This window comes from Medicago sativa, chromosome 7 (assembly GCF_051527215.1).
Source record: "Medicago sativa cultivar Bolivia chromosome 7, Bolivia_mono, whole genome shotgun sequence".
Classification (NCBI taxonomy): domain Eukaryota; kingdom Viridiplantae; phylum Streptophyta; class Magnoliopsida; order Fabales; family Fabaceae; genus Medicago; species Medicago sativa.
Window position 1 is genome coordinate 95,099,623 of NC_140755.1, and position 16,353 is coordinate 95,115,975.

Consider the following 16,353-nt stretch of genomic DNA (forward strand, 5'->3'; position numbering starts at 1 on the left):
GACCAAGCTATGAGCAACATTGTTCCCTTTTTTTACCTATTTGCTGGAACAAACATTCCCTAAAACGACATTGTTTATATTTTATACCTAAAATGATGTTTCCTTGATAAGATCTAACGGTGTTTTTCTTTCATTCAAAGCCCTAACCAATGTTTCACAATCAAGCGTATACATGCAGTGAGGTTCATGGCCATGTACAGACAGGGCTGGCCTAAGGGCCAAACCACCCAAGCAAGGGTTTTAGGCCTCAAGATTATGGGTTAAAAAAAAAGCCTCAAAATAAATCAATTTAGCTATAAGTATATAATAAGACATATTAATAATCAATATTTACTTAGCTTAGTTGGTCAATTTTAAGGTCTCAAATCCTTTTAGTCCTAAGGTCAAATTTTGGATTCAACAAAATTTGATTTCAAAAGACTTCATTATCAAATTTGCTTTAGGCCTCTTGACATGTTAGGCCGGCCATGTGTACACAGCATATATATGCTTCAACTAAAGTGAGACCTACAAATTCGTTGATCTTCCATATTGCTGCAGCTAGTACCTCGTCGTATTCATCTTTGCTAACAACTCCTAATCCTCATGTACCAACAAGATTGAGATTATCATCACATTTAGGGCCTGTTTGTTTCAAAAAAATTTCAAAAAAAATCTATTTTTTCCCTTAAAAAAATCACTTTTTTCATTTTTAAGTGTTTGTTTAGGATTTTTAGAAAAATCATTTTATCAAAAAAAATCTATTTTGACCCTAAAATGAAAAGCTATTAGGATTAGCTTTTCTCAAAATCTATTTTTTTCAACAACAAGGAGATAACACATGTGCATGTTAGAACTCATTTTTTTAAAAAAAATAGATTTTTATGGATAGTAGGCAAATACAAATAGATTCAGATTTTTTAAAAAATCTCTAAAAAAAAATCTCTAGATTCTTTTGACACAAAATCTATTTTTTATAAAGCTGAAACAAACGCACCCTTATTTTGATATTTCTTGAGCTGGGTTTGAGCCATGCAACCCTATTTTGGTTTCTACAGGAGTCGTTAGTTGTTCTAGTATACATTATTATTATTTTATGAGTAGCACTTCGGTGCCATTAATGGCACGGTGCCATTAGTTTTGGTCCATAGGATCTTGTGCCATTGCATTTGGTCCATAAGATCTTGTAAACATAAACCCTCACTGCACATGTGTCAAAATTTTATTGGCTCTATGCACAATGGTACCGTGACATTATGTCACTGAAGTTTTTCCCTTATTTTATATGCAAAACTATATAATACATGGGTAGTGGGTCAAACCTCTTCCTACTCATACTAAAACTAGATCGTTCAAACATACAATATTATTACAACATTAAAAACCGAACATATCCATATAATTCTTAAATAATTTAACCAAATATACAATCTCATCAACCATCTCCAAAATCACAATTTCAATTTTTTTCCTTCATTTTTTCTTACAAAGAAAGCTGATTTTTCACTTAAAGAAGCATGAGCATGATCATTGACACAAAACTATATAATACATGGGTAGTGGGTGACAGAGTGTACATTTTTGTTGCTACATGTTACTCATATTGTCTCCCTTGATCACTTCAATATCTAATATCTATACTCTTAATTTGCTTTACTAATTAATTTGCATACTAATTATGTGTATGTTAATTTTCTGGACTCTAGGAAATCCTTTTTCTTGGTTTCTCTTGTGGACACATACGCAAGAAAGCTAGCAAAATCTGTGTCCATGTAACGCTTTGGATTCTCTTCATCAATGAGTTTTGGTGACGGTCTCACAGTGCAGTCAAAAGGAAGGCTATGCAGAGAAGCCACTGATACTCTGCTCTTAGCTTCATTCACCAGAACCCTATGTAATACACTCTTGTATTTTCCGTTGCTAAATATCTGATAAATAACCACCAACATAAAAAAAGTCAGTACACATTACAAACAATAAAAAAAGTTTAAAAGTTACTAACAATGTAAAATTCTTTTATAAAGCCACTCAAATGATTCAATTCATAGATATTTATTGAAATATTTTTAAAAATAATATAATAAATTAAGTGACATCACAATATTCGTTTGTTTGAACCAAATATCATTTGCACGTAACAGTAAAACTCTGCCTCAAAGATTTTTTTTCTTAAAGTTTTATTTATTTTTCAATAGAATTCTTCCATGAAAAGGTAATCTTATTTGAGGTAATGTGGGCCAAAAATTGTAAACATTTTTTGAATGGAAAATGAATCTCGATTCTTGTTATAATAGACTATCTCCTTCTACTAAACCCATATGAGTTAGTTTATTAATGTTAGTTTATTAATTTGGATACTATGAGTTGACATGTGTAATTTTTGAATACGAACAAAATATATATTACCTCTAAATGATCACCAATATTGACAACGAAAGCATTGGGAATAGGTTGAACAGTAAGCCATTTGTCTTGATATTGGATTTGCAAACCCTCTACTTCATCTTGGAGGAGAAGTGTGAGGAAGCCATAATCAGAGTGAGGGTGCATTCCAAGGGTTAGGTCTGGTTCAGGGCATGGTGGGTAAAAATTGGTTACCAACATCTGGCTCCCATTGTCCAATTCTTTCATAATATTATTATTGTTGTTGTCATTTTCTTTGGCCTCCTCTTCTTGGTTGGCTTCCATAATCCCTAAACTTTCTAGGATGGCTTCCATTATTGTCAAGAACAAATGTTTGGTTTCTTCTGCATAGCTGGCCACCACTTCCCTGTTTAAAATAATAGTAACAAGTTAAAAAGATGCACTCACATCATAAATTTGTAATTAGTGAAAATCTAAAAGAGTGAATAGATAAATTAGTCTTTGAAATTGTGGACATCAATTAACAGTTTTTGGGATTCTTCATGAATCGACAAATACATCATTAAAATTATAGAGTTTGTCTAAATTATTCTTTTATAGTTAGTGATTATGACATGACACTTGCCTAAAAATAGACTATGGCGGCGTGACACATTAATTGAATATATAATTTTTTATTTGATTCTCACATCCACACCATCATACAAGAACTAATTTGTCAATAAATTAGTCCATTAGCAAGTATATTTACCTACAAATTTGTCTTGTACATGACCTAAGTTTCATAGAAAAATAAGTCTCTAATAAATTGACACTAATATGAGATCAACGTATAGTGTCACATGTCTGGTTAATGAACTACACATCCTCTAACGTTAGAAATTAATAAAGTAGCCATTTTGAATAATGATTTACAATTTTAGCTAAGTATATACCAATTTACATAGTATTGAACTATTTTTATCAATGTGTAGAATTTTAAGGATTAATTTGTCTAATCATTCCTTACTATTTTAATATTTTTTGTCATTTTTAATCCTGTAACCAAATTTGATTAATTAACAAAAGTTTGTCTACTATAAGATAGACCCCAATGGGATCCATTGATGAATTTGCTTTGATTACTTAATAGATATGTTCCAAATCAATGAAATAATAATATGAATTAAGGTGAGCTCTGTTGTAATCACAACACTTACTGAAAGTCCAATGGGGAGGCAGGCCAATCAGGCAAAGGATTACAAATGAGTTTCAAGAAATCCCTCCAACAGAACACTGAGTCTTTTGTTTGACTGAAACTGGTCCCATATCTCACAGCTGCTCTCATATCACTTGTCATATACTTAGCTCTCTCCTCCAATGGAAGATCGAAGAATCTTCCTACAACATCTATGATGCTCCTTGTTATATCATCTGATATGTTGTGATTTACTAGCTGCATCAATCCAACACAATAACATTCATTCTCAAAATCTCTTTATTGTATAACTTATTGAAAAAACCAAATCCCACGTATATTAAAGACAAAGTTCGACTAGTTTATAAAAGTTGACACTCTTCATCTAAAAAAACAGATTTTATAAAGATGAATTATGTCTAATATAAAATACTAATATTCCATCAGAGTCTATCGATTCAGCTGTCCGACATTCATATACATAAACTATGCTCAATAATACCGAGCGTGAAGAGGTGTATTGAAAAAAATCAAGTCTCACATATATTAAAATAAGGTCTAACTTTTATTTTTTTTAGGAGAAATAAGGTCTAACTTGTTTTTATAAAGAAGGACATCCTTAAATGAATTATGACCAATATAAAAATCGAATATAGCTCAACATGCATTAGGCTTCATATCTTATCTATGTTTTTATATAAAAATTGTGTCCCGTCTATTCAATTTATTGCTGGACAAATAAATTAGGTTATTTTTTAATTATTAGTGACATAATTAAATACGAATGTTGTATTTTTTTCATTTCTCATCTTTGCTCCAAATTGAAATTTTTCTAGGAATCAAGAAGACCCACATTAGACAACATAAAGACAAGTGATGAATTTAAGTTGTGTGCACTCACAACCTCAATCAATCACTACATTGATGACCTTTAAAATCAAAATCTACATTTAAATTTGGATCATTCAATCTTGTTCGAACTAATGCCGATGTAATTGAATGTGTGTGTTACTGCATGAAATTGCGACAACACACAATCCAAATCCACAAGGGATATAGTATTTGATTCTTGTTAGGGTAAGAAAAAGTTGAATTTCAGTTGAAGACATCAAAGTCCTGTTAATAGAAAAGACAATGAGAGATATAATATAATATGCTATCATTTTCATTGACACCTAAGACATTACAGTTTAAACATTATTTGTGACAGTTGTTTACCAATTTCCTACCTGGAAAAATCCATATTGTTCACAAGCATTGGCTAGAGACTCAAGAGCTTGTAGCCTATTTGGACCAATAAGATCAGTGAAATCAATTATGGGTAGCTGAAGATTTTCCTTAGCAACATTTGAATCATCCATACTCTTTGTGGGTCTTTCCGAAGCTGGAAACATATACTTCTTTGGTACCTTATGAAGATAACCTTTCTCATACAAATGCTTCACTCCTTTATGATATTCATTTTCTATTGTATGACAATCCTCATTCTTTTCATCATTCATTGCCATTGCAGGAGACATGCGTAACCTGTAAAAGTAAATTATATCAAAACTAGTAAATACCATATGTAATCTTCCAAGAATGTGAAGAAAAAACAAACTATATGTGAAATTTTGTGACATGTAATAATGTTAAGAGTTTTGAATCGAATGAATATGACATGAACATGTGTTTATATATGGATCAATCTTCAGGTTTTGAACCAGTTTGTAAGAATTGATTTAAATTATAAGATAGTTTAAAGCATGAAAACTATAGTAATTCCCCAACTTTGACTATAGAAAAAAGTATGCAATTCTACTTTAACTTAGTGCATGTATAAAGAATGTTAATATGCTATATGAATTAAGATTTTTCCAAGTTAACTACCTTAGGTGGAGAAATATATGGATGGTTCAAAATGGGGCTTAGAAAGTTGGAAATTGAGAAAGAAGGTTGGTTAATGAATGTTAACGTTATGTTGAATTTGACGTGTATTTATAGTAAAGGGTAGAAGAAAAAGGGGCAGGGAAAAAGTTGCAAGTTTTGAAGAAACCACTTTGAGGTTTCTAAAACCGTAGAAGACTGATTCTATTCTATTCATTTTCAAGTCCAATTTTTTTAACAGAATAAAACCGTTGACAAAAGTTCAGTCAGACCACGAGATCCATTACACAAAGACTGCATCCATCTCTTTTCATCACTCTCAAATTTCTAATAAGTAGATTGTCTCTTTCTTAGCTATATACCCTACACTCTCTATCACTTTGTAGTTTTGTTACAATTATTTTCATTTTGTTTCTTTTCATGCTATTTAATTGTATTTTTTATTTTTATAAAATGTTCTTATAGTTATAGCATTACGTTATTTATTTGTTTATAAAATAAGGTATTTAATTACTGAAAACTATATATAGGCATAGCTGACTTTGGATGTGCATATATATATATATATATATTACTACTCCTTTCCCACTGACCAATTAATTTTTTTTTTTAAGGAAATTAAACTTATTTTAAAATTAAAAATTAAAAAAAAACACAACTTTAAAATGTTACTTTGGGACATAAATAGAAATAGTTGTTTGTACACGTGAGTCTAGCTCAGTTGGTAGGAACATTACATAATATATGTAGTTATTAGAGTTCAAACCTCAGACACCCCTAAAGTGAATTCTTAATTACTAGGCTATTTGACAAAAAAAAATTGTTTATCTTCATCACAACACCATCTGAACTATTGTTGATTTTATTATTCTCATGATGAAGGTGGTTATGCGTCATGTCAGTATGTAGTATGTGATGTGATAGCATCACCATATTCGACCTTCATCTTTTTTACCGGTGGATGTTGAATTTGGATCTTTTGAATTGTGAAAAAATTGGATGATAATCATTAATTTATTTGTTTATAAAATAAGGCACTATTTATTTTAAGGATATGCGAGTTGTTTTAACAATATTTAGCTTCTATTATGTTCGAATGATGCAAGTATATTTGGGTTTCTAGGTTCGCGGCTTTTTGGGGCAACCACAACTTGAGAATGCACTCACAGGCATGGACTTGGTAGTTATACCTGCTGGTGTGCCAAGGAAACCTGGAATGACCAGGGACGACTTATTTAAGATAAATGCTGGAATTGTGAGGACTCTTTGTGAAGGAATTGCCAAGTGTTGCCCCAATGCGATTGTCAACTTGATTAGCAATCCAGTGAATTCCACTGTGCCAATTGCTGCTGAGGTCTTCAAGAAAGCTGGTACATATGATCCAAAGCGACTTTTAGGAGTTACATTACAGCCCTCGATGTTGTGAGGGCAAATACTTTTGTGGTAAGCATAGCTTTCCTCTTCTATCTCGTAATTGAATTTCCTTCCTACTATTGTATGAGTATATGCTGGTGTATTTTATTTTATTTTTCTCTTGCAGGCAGAGGTACTCGGTGTTGATCCAAGAGAAGTTGATGTTCCAGTGGTAGGAGGTCATGCAGGAGTCACAATATTGCCTCTTTTATCACAGGTTTTGTAAAGGATACTTGATACTTCCTTACTTAAAATTTATGACATTGTTAAACAAGTCACTAAACCTTCTTCAAACTTGGTTTTTAAAGGTTAAGCCTCCTAGTAGCTTCACTGCAGAAGAAACCGAATACCTGACAAATCGCATTCAAAATGGTGGAACAGAAGTTGTTGAGGTAATGTTCATATAAGTAACGAGTTTATTTAATTGCCTCTATTTAATTGTATTGCCTCTATTTAATTGTATTGCCTCTATTTAATTGTATTTTTTATTTTTATAAAATGTTCTTATAGTTATAGCATTACGTTATTTATTTGTTTATTTAATTACTGAAAACTATATATAGGCATAGCTGACTTTGGATGTGCATATATATATATATATATATATATATATATATATATATATATATATATATATATATATATAGGGGAATTAGTCACTTTAGTCCCTGAATGAAGAGAAATTGCAAAACAGTCCCTGCATGGTCAATTTCAGGGACTAAAGTGACTAACGGAGTCTACATTCAGGGACTAAATTGACTAACGAAGTTTGCATTCAGGGACTAAATTGACTAACAAAGTCTACATTCAAGGACTATTTTGCAATTTATCTGCATTCAGGGACTAAAGTGACGAATCCCTTCCCATTCAGGGACTAAAGTGACTAATTCCCCTATATATATATATATATATATATATATATATATATATATATATATATATATATATTACTGCTCCTTTCCCACTGACCAATTATTTATTTTTTTAAGGAAATTAAACTTATTTTCCGTAAACAGAAAAATTAAATAATTAACGAAAAACACAACTTTAAAATGTTACTTTGGGACATAAATAGAAATAGTTGTTTGTACCTGTGAGTCTAGCTCAGTTGGTAGGAATATTACATAATATATGCAGTTATTAGAGTTCGAACCTCAGACACCCCTAAAGTGAATTCTTAACTACTAAGCTATTTGACAAAAAAAAAAGTTGTTTATCTTCATCACAACACCATCTGAACTATTGTTGATTTTATTATTCTCAAGATGAAGGTCGTTGTGCGTCATGTCAGTAAGTATGTAGTATGTGATGTGATAGCATCACCATATTCGACCTTCATCTTTTTTACCGGTGGATGTTGAATTTGGATCTTTTGAATTGTGAAAAAATTATGTTGATGATAATCATTAAAATATATTATACTGTACAACTTATAAAAATAACAAGTGAGATCGAATGTAATTTAACGATGAGATCATTCACATAACTCTCTAAAAAAATTATTCAAATTCGTTGATGGGGTTGGTCAAAGTAGGAGACCACTAAAGCCCTTACCTCAAGTCTCCTTACGAATATATTGCACCCCATTGCTGAACTATTGTTATACCTCTTTGGTTGTAAACTAATAATTGAACCTTTGTTGTGGACAAAAAATACAAATAAGAAAAAATAGATCAACATTTGCCCGTATATTTACGTTGGCTGTGTTTATCATTTGGATAAATTATTTACGTATTTAGCTATCAAGTCTATTTATAAAAAAATAGAATTAACTTGAAGTATAATTTTATTTAAGGGAGATTAGTCACTTTAGTCCCTGAATAGAAAATGAGTCGTCACTTTAGTCCCTGAATGCAGATAAATTGCAAAATAGTCCCTGAATGTAGACTCTGTTAGTCAATTTAATTCCTGAATGCAGACTCCGTTAGTCAATTTAGTCCTTGAATGTAGACTACGTTAATCACTTTACTCCCTCAAACTAACCAACATAGTCTACATTCATGAACTGTTTTGCAATTTCTCTGCATTCAGGGACTAAAGTCACTATTCATTTTCCAGGACTAAACTAATTCCCCTTTATTTAATTACTTGTCTATAAAATGCAATACAAACTTAAAGGAAAATTAGGCATCGATCACAGTCCCATGTCCCCCCTTGAAGTTGACTAGGGCTTTGCGTGCATCTTAGTTTCCCTGTCATAAGATTCCACCAATTTGTATATTTGGGGGTGGAGGACTGGAGGTATTCATACATCTTCAGAGGCTTGAGTCCCTGCTAGCTTTTTTAAAACCTAATATGTTTTTTGAATTGCAAAATAAAAATATTGAATTCATTTGGAATGCAAGTCAACATATTTTTCATGTATTTAGTTAACAAGTTTGAATAACCACAAAGTCTTCTTCTTTAATACAATTAATTTTTTTAGACCCCCCTAATTATCAACCCTAGCTCCCTCCCTCCCTCCGCTACCCAATTGTGTGTATACAAGAACATCTTACTTGTAATTTATTGATGCAAGTACTAAGAAACTCATACTTTTTGAATAAATGGTCAAAGATTGTGTAATGACTTAAGATATATAAGCCCAATATAATAGAGTAGTCCAAGCAAGGAAAGATTATGATGAGTTAGTTGTATTAGATATTTTAGTGGATGAGTCACCATGTTCTAGAAGGATCTAGATAGATCATTTTTGTGACGAGTCATTGGAATGTCAATGCTATAAATCATGGGTTGGTCATTGTAATGATATGAAAAGAATGAATGAAGAATTAGTTTGTTAGATTAGTCTTAGTTATAACTTATTATCTCTTTTAGAATATTATCCCTCTTTTTATGAACAACCCAAAAGTTGTTCATAACAGATTGGATCATTGACTCTTTCGAAAGAAGAAAATTGTGTTTCAGAGGAGAATATTACCTGCTCCATAAATTCTAATTACCGCTGAAAATTCAAATGTTTTGAGAAATTTTAGCTCAGAGAGGAGAGTCTACATTATATACTTCACAAATTTTTCAACGAAGATTGATCACCATCGCTTACAATGATGAAAACTTTATACCTATAATATATCTAATATGGTGATAAAAATATACGAAACCTTTATTTATTCCAGTTTGGCTCCGCTTAAATTTGCTAAGTATATGTATATAGCAGCCTATTTATGCTCCTTTGTTCTGGTAACTTGGTTAATGTTTGAATTCAATCACCTTCTAGTCTAGTTCTATAGTTTTCATTTTTGATGGCTGTTAGTGCCATCTAGAATTATTTATTAATCGAAAAGACAAGTGTGTCTCATGTTCATTTATTTACTTTCCACGTCATCATGCTAAAACATTTATTTAGTGGCTATGTGCATGTTTTGTAGCTGTGGCAATATTTTAATTACCAGGATACATATACTCTCGATCGATCGATCGATTTGTATACTCTGATTCCTTTATTTTAATTTGTTCATTGCTCCTACGTTTGTTTGAATGGTCTCTCGAATGTGATACATGTCAAATCTTCTAGGTGGTTTATTAACTTTACTCGTTTTCTTTTGTCCTCTAAGTGATTCCCTTGTTGCTGCATAGTTTGTACTATAAGAATAAAAACGAGACCAAGGTGTCCATATGTGATTAAGGACTATTCTTCCTAAGGTATGAACTACCACATTTGTTTTCTCTCTAAAAAAATTCAACATGATGGTTTTCAAAAGAAAAACTAAGACCAAATTAGGGAGAAATAAGAGGTTTCATGGATCCTTAGAGGCATGGACCATGGTTGGACTAGATGATACTCCTCTCATTCCCATGACCTTCTATTCTTTTAAAGAGAGAGTACAATGAACGAGATAAAGTTTATCGATTAGATTTGGCGAGGGAACCATGATAAAATTTTGTGAGATGATATAATCTAATGGTAAAAAATAATGGTCAATTGACCTCATTATTTAATTATTAATTTATCGAGTGCAATTAATCGATTCAATCACATGATACTTTATGGTAACATTTTTGAAATTAAGTTGAAAATATAATACATACCAAATTATTGTTACATTTGAAGCCATTTATTTAGACAAGCGACTAAAAAAGGGATCTAAGCTAAGGACTATTTATAACCGGCGCAAAACCTAGTTTTATAAATACTTTCTAGTGTAATTTCCGCGGTTCCATGTCATTCAACTTTGGTGTCATGTCTTCCTCTAAAAAAAACTTTGGTCAGGTCTTATGATGCTATTACCTATGATGGCCTATATATTGTTAGTGATTATATATTTTTTCAATATTGAGATATTTTCTTGACAACTATAATAATCAAATAATGTAAAAAGGAATAAATATAAGTACCAAAAATACAAAATAACCTGAATCGACCTCACTCCTGTATTGCCATTAGTTTTGATGATTGAGAAGCTTCAGTGTTGTCTTATTTCCTCAATTCATTGGATACCATTTTCCCCTAATTGGTAAGTTGTCCCACCTCACGTTAATGTTGTACCGTGAACTAGAAGCTGTGTTTCATAACAAATATTTTATGTTCTGTCACCCAATCACATGTCAAATAATTTTCCTTTGAACACTGCATTACTACAACTTTATTTGTTTACAAGCACACATGATTCAAGATTATGCACAAAGCCAATAATCTAAGCCACTATGCATCACGTCACGATGAACCTATCGCATCTAACAATTAAATAATATCATAGCAAAGAGATTCATTCACATTCAACTTACAAGCCAACATCACGAGTCCACCTCCTAAGAACGATCATATTAACTCGTGACATTCTTTTCCCCCACCACCCCCTTCAACATCTCTCGCGCGTCCCTCGTTTTTTCTAAAATCGTAGACAAGGACAGTAAAATCGTAGAAATGACTGGTAACATCGATATATTTCATAATTCAAATACCATACAGCACAATATTTTAAATTGATCATTGGAAGTGTGGAACAATAATATAACACAATATCCAATTTACAAACGTTTCGGACATTGAACAAGTGACTATGATTTCCTTTGTTTTTACTTAGGAGAATGCAAAGAGTTGTCTCTAGCAGCAGCAGATTCATCCAGTTTCTTTATCAAACTCGACAGAATCCAATAAAACAATCCTGCAGAAAAGAAGCTTACAAACCAAGCATTATTATAGACAACAACAAAAGTTTCTGAAACTGATTTTAACGTTCCAACTTTATGCAAAAAACCAGGAATCACAGGTAAAATTCCAACAACTAGAGCCACAATTGCTGCCACATTAAATCCCTTAGTGTAATAGTAAGCACCATAAGGATTTCTTGAATACAAATCTCCAATGCTTAAATTAGTTTTCTTCACAAGATAATAATCCACTAGAATAATTCCTCCAATAGGACCCATCAATGCAGAATAACCAACTAGCCAAGTATATACAAAGCTCTCACTTGACTTAAGAAGCTTCCAAGGTTGAAATGCAATTCCAAGAAATGCTGTTAGTATAGCTCCTCTTCTAAAATTGAACCACATTGGACTAAGATTTACAAGAGCATTTGCTGGTGCTACAACATTGGCAGCAATATTGGTTGTAATTGTAGCTAGGCTTATACCAAGAATTGCTAAGATTGTAGTAACAAATCCACCAATTTTACCAAGTAATTGAATTGGGTTGGAAATAACATGACCAAATATAATCTTTGTTGATGATGTTACTACTATACCAACAAATGTGAATGCTCCCATAAAAATAGGAAGACCAGCTTGACCAATAATTTGATCATTTTGGCTCTTAGCATATCTTGTAAAATCAGGTATGTTAAGAGCTAGAGCAGCCCAAAAACTTATATTAGCAGTTAGAGAAGGGAAGAATAAAGACCAAAATTCTGAATTTGAGAGTTTAGAGGATAAAGAGAGCATGTGATCAAATCCACCAGCTTTAACATAAGACCAAATCAAGAGTAAGGAAGTTAGTAGAATGAGTATTGGAGCTGAGTACTTCTCAAGTTCTCTAATCCCTTCAATTCCTTTCCATACAATTGATAATTGAACCACCATGAAGGCTATGAAGCAAAAAAATTCTAGTGGGGAAGTGCCAAGCCAAGGTAGAGATTTTGACAATGTACTTTGTTTTATTGAATTTGGCAAAAGAAGGAAAATTGTCTCTCCACCAATCCATGTTTCAATTCCATACCAACCACAACCAACTAAGGCCCTTAAAAGGGTGGGAATGTGAGCACCATGGATTCCAAAAGATGATCTAGCAAGAACCGGAAATGATATGCCATAACGCATACCTGCAGTAACGGATCCATAGATTTTAAGTTGACGAGACAATACTCATATATAATTTCAAGTGGAATACCAAATATATAATGGAACCATATATGTTTGGCAGCTAATATATACACTATTTTTGTGTCTGCATACGATTATTTACACGTATCAAGAAAATCAATTAATTTAATGTGTTTAGCAAAATTGTCTTTTTCCTATGATATCCTTCTATGTTTACCATCTAATCACTTAACTTTGTGTGATAATAGTTAATGTTCCTTTGAACTTGCAAATAGCATATAAATAGTCACAAAAAATTTCTCAAAAACCAAGACATAGTTAGGAATCTATATATTGAGAAAGATCAAAATCAGTGGGAGAAAATGCTTCTAAGTTCTAATGTATAACATGTTGATCCATCCCTTTATACCTGGATGACCAGTGAGGATCAGGGGAACAAAAAGGATAATGTTGGCTGCAACCACCGTAGCTATGCCTTGCCACCAAGCCATCCCAAGATCAACAAGGCTACCAGCAAGGTAATAAGAAGGGACTCCCACAACAAGTCCTACCCAAAGGCTAGCCATTTCTAACCCAGAAAAAGTCCTTTGGCTAGGTGTAGTTGGCTTAAGATCATCATTGGTAAGTGTGGGATCAGGCTCTATTTCAAAACCATGTGAAGAAAAAGGGACTATAGAATTGGAGTATCTCGATGAAACATTATTATGCAAGGCATGGTTTTGTGCATGGAAGGTCTTGTTTAGTTTTTTTGATGATGGAAGAAGGGTAAGAGAGTTAGAGAGCTTTGGATATTTTGAATTTGAAATTGATGTGAGAAAATTATTTGGATGAGAAGAAGAGACATTGAGGTTGAGACATTTGGATACCATGTTGATTGTAGAAACTAATGTCTGATTGGAGGTAATAGATTCTTGATGATGGCTATTAGTATTAGGCGTGTATTATCATTATTCACATCTCATCTCATGTGAATGACAGGGTGCATCTATGATCAGTTTAATTTCCTCTGACTTTTGGTTACTTCCTATCATGTGCAACGTTGACACCCTTTATTTTATTCATTATTTAAAGAATAAAATATCATTATAAGAACATCATTGAATGAACTGCATAACTGGGATACCATAAATGTTAAAGAAAAAAAACATTTGAATCATAGAAATCAACTGCGTAGCTGGGATACCATAAATTTTTTTTTCAAAAAATCAATGTATTATGTCAACTTGAAAGTAATGTTTCACTTTTTTTAACAGAAGTATGTTACACTTAAAATATTGATTTGATTGTACTCAAACTTTTGGACATGTTTTCAAGCCAATTAACAACAAAAGGTCAAGTATGTTACACTTCCCTCTCATTCGTTCGTGTTTCCCGGCCATGGAACTATAGCCTTGGAAACTTGTCAAAATTAACAAGTGATAGCCATCCAAAACAGTAATAACCACTTTTTTTTTATGAATCAGATACAATGCAGATTAACAACAATCAGTGTCGTCAAAATTGTTGCGACTTGCGATGGCCAACCCAAGTAGGTTATAAGTACAGCAAGATTATGTCACAAATATAAAATTATAGGCTTAGAAGTATCATGAAACTATTTTTCAATTTAACTATTAAAGATATTTTGATAGACAGTAGGGTTCGAAAGAAAATGTGATATGTTTGAATTGAAGGTCACGGTGATATCTCTGAAGTTAAGAGAGAAGAATACAATATTTTTTGATACCTTATTTCATTTCATTAGCATAATTTTGGAGTACAAAGTCGTGACTACAACCGTGCAATTAGAAATATTGCATGACAACACAATAAATGAATGAAAGCTCATTGAATAATCCAGTAGAGTATTTGACTGCTCTCTTGGGTCTTGTACTCTTGTAATATATGAAATGAAATGAAACCATTCTAACAGACACAATCACCTTCTTCACACCTTGGTGGAAAATGAAATCCGCACATATTGCGTGGACAATCAGCATCAATGACACAATGAGAATGACTCACTATAATGAAGAAAGACAAGAAAAAAAAAATATTACTAAAATATGATAAAATAGTAAGTATGAAGTAACGAAAAAAAATTAAAAAAGGATAAAAAATGGTTTTACCTTTAACGATCACTGTAACAAAAAATATGAAAAGACGGCATAAACATTTGCTCTTGGTGGAATCATGTTTGTTCCTGTGTTTGTTGTTAGTAGCTTTTAGCAGTATCTTATAATGTAATATCTAGGCTTCGAATCATTATAATTGGTCTCCTAACTTTTTATTATATTGGCTGTTATTTTGGCTTTAGGATAGGTGATTTTGCAAATTTGTTTTTGTATTGTGGTTAGATGTGTCGATTAAGACATTGTTTATCTTGTTTGGGTTAGCACCCCTTGTGTCTAACTTTTAATTTAATTAAATTTTCCGTTTAATTTTTTTTTAATTTTAGTCATATTTTTAATCCTTTGCATATTTGAAATAGAATCATATTTTAAAATTTATAAAGTTTGTGATCTCTTTAAATCAAGTAATAGATTTTAGCGCTTATAGAGTTGTAAATAAAACTTTCAAAAAATTTTAAAATTATTAAATATCTCTTAATTACATCAATGTCTTGTTTTTGACCCTTTACCACACTTAAAAAGGAGGTCATATAAAAAACTTACCATATACCAAAGAATTCCTTCTTTTTTTTTTTTTTTACCAATTCTTTATTACTTTGTAACCTTTCATGATAGAAAAGGAAAACGATGTGGTGGGTGAAGTTCGAACCCCAAACAACCCTCTTAAGAGGTGAATTTTTTACCACTGAATTATTTGAAAAGAAAAAAACAATAAAACAAGATTAATAATGTTAATAATTAATTACTAAATGTCTCTAAATTACGATAAAACAATAATAATAATAATAATAATAATAATAATAATAATAATAATAATAATAATAATAATAGTAATAATAATAATAATAATAATAATAATAATAATAATAATAATAATAATAATAGTAATAATAATAATTACTAAATGTCTCTTAATTATATCAATATGTTGTATTTGCCCACTTGATAAAATTGTCACGTAAAAAACTTACCAATCATAAAAATTCTCTTCTTTTTTTTTTTTTACCAAATTTTCATTATTTTATAACCTTTCATGAAAGACAATGGGAAATCTCAAAACAAGAACAATATTGTTAGACAATGCAACACTCCAATTTTCATAGAGTCTTGCTTGTGATCCATGTTTATTGTGTTTATAATGATTTTGAATTATAGGATTGAGTGTAGGGTATATTCAATAGC

General features: G+C 31.5%; 2 protein-coding genes, 1 long non-coding RNA gene and 1 pseudogene across 4 annotated transcripts; 1 reads left to right on the forward strand and 3 right to left on the reverse strand.

Moving 5' to 3' along the window:
* Positions 1 to 1,313: 1,313 nt before the first annotated feature.
* LOC146910615 (putative 2-oxoglutarate-dependent dioxygenase SLC1) lies at positions 1,314 to 5,471 on the reverse strand. Its single transcript, XM_085725609.1, has 5 exons — positions 5,390 to 5,471; positions 4,750 to 5,047; positions 3,543 to 3,778; positions 2,386 to 2,749; positions 1,314 to 1,907 (listed from the first exon to the last, which is right to left on the reverse strand). The coding sequence occupies exons 2-5, from the start codon at positions 5,038 to 5,040 to the stop codon at positions 1,656 to 1,658; spliced, it is 1,143 nt and encodes a 380-aa protein (XP_085581735.1). The 5' UTR covers positions 5,041 to 5,047; positions 5,390 to 5,471; the 3' UTR covers positions 1,314 to 1,655.
* A 1,007-nt stretch (positions 5,472 to 6,478) lies between these two features.
* LOC146910616 (malate dehydrogenase 2, peroxisomal-like) lies at positions 6,479 to 7,208 on the forward strand (annotated as a pseudogene). The gene is made up of 3 exons (XR_015018566.1): positions 6,479 to 6,829; positions 6,927 to 7,016; positions 7,108 to 7,208. The product of XR_015018566.1 is annotated as a malate dehydrogenase 2, peroxisomal-like (transcript).
* Positions 7,209 to 11,664: 4,456 nt separating this feature from the next.
* LOC146910617 (purine-uracil permease NCS1-like) lies at positions 11,665 to 14,376 on the reverse strand. The gene is made up of 2 exons (XM_085725604.1): positions 13,470 to 14,376; positions 11,665 to 13,059 (listed from the first exon to the last, which is right to left on the reverse strand). The coding sequence occupies exons 1-2, from the start codon at positions 13,927 to 13,929 to the stop codon at positions 11,816 to 11,818; spliced, it is 1,704 nt and encodes a 567-aa protein (XP_085581730.1). The 5' UTR covers positions 13,930 to 14,376; the 3' UTR covers positions 11,665 to 11,815.
* A 324-nt stretch (positions 14,377 to 14,700) lies between these two features.
* Positions 14,701 to 15,354, reverse strand: LOC146910618 (uncharacterized). Its single transcript, XR_015018585.1, has 2 exons — positions 15,169 to 15,354; positions 14,701 to 15,063 (listed from the first exon to the last, which is right to left on the reverse strand). It is a non-coding gene; the product is annotated as an uncharacterized LOC146910618 (long non-coding RNA).
* Positions 15,355 to 16,353: the final 999 nt, after the last annotated feature.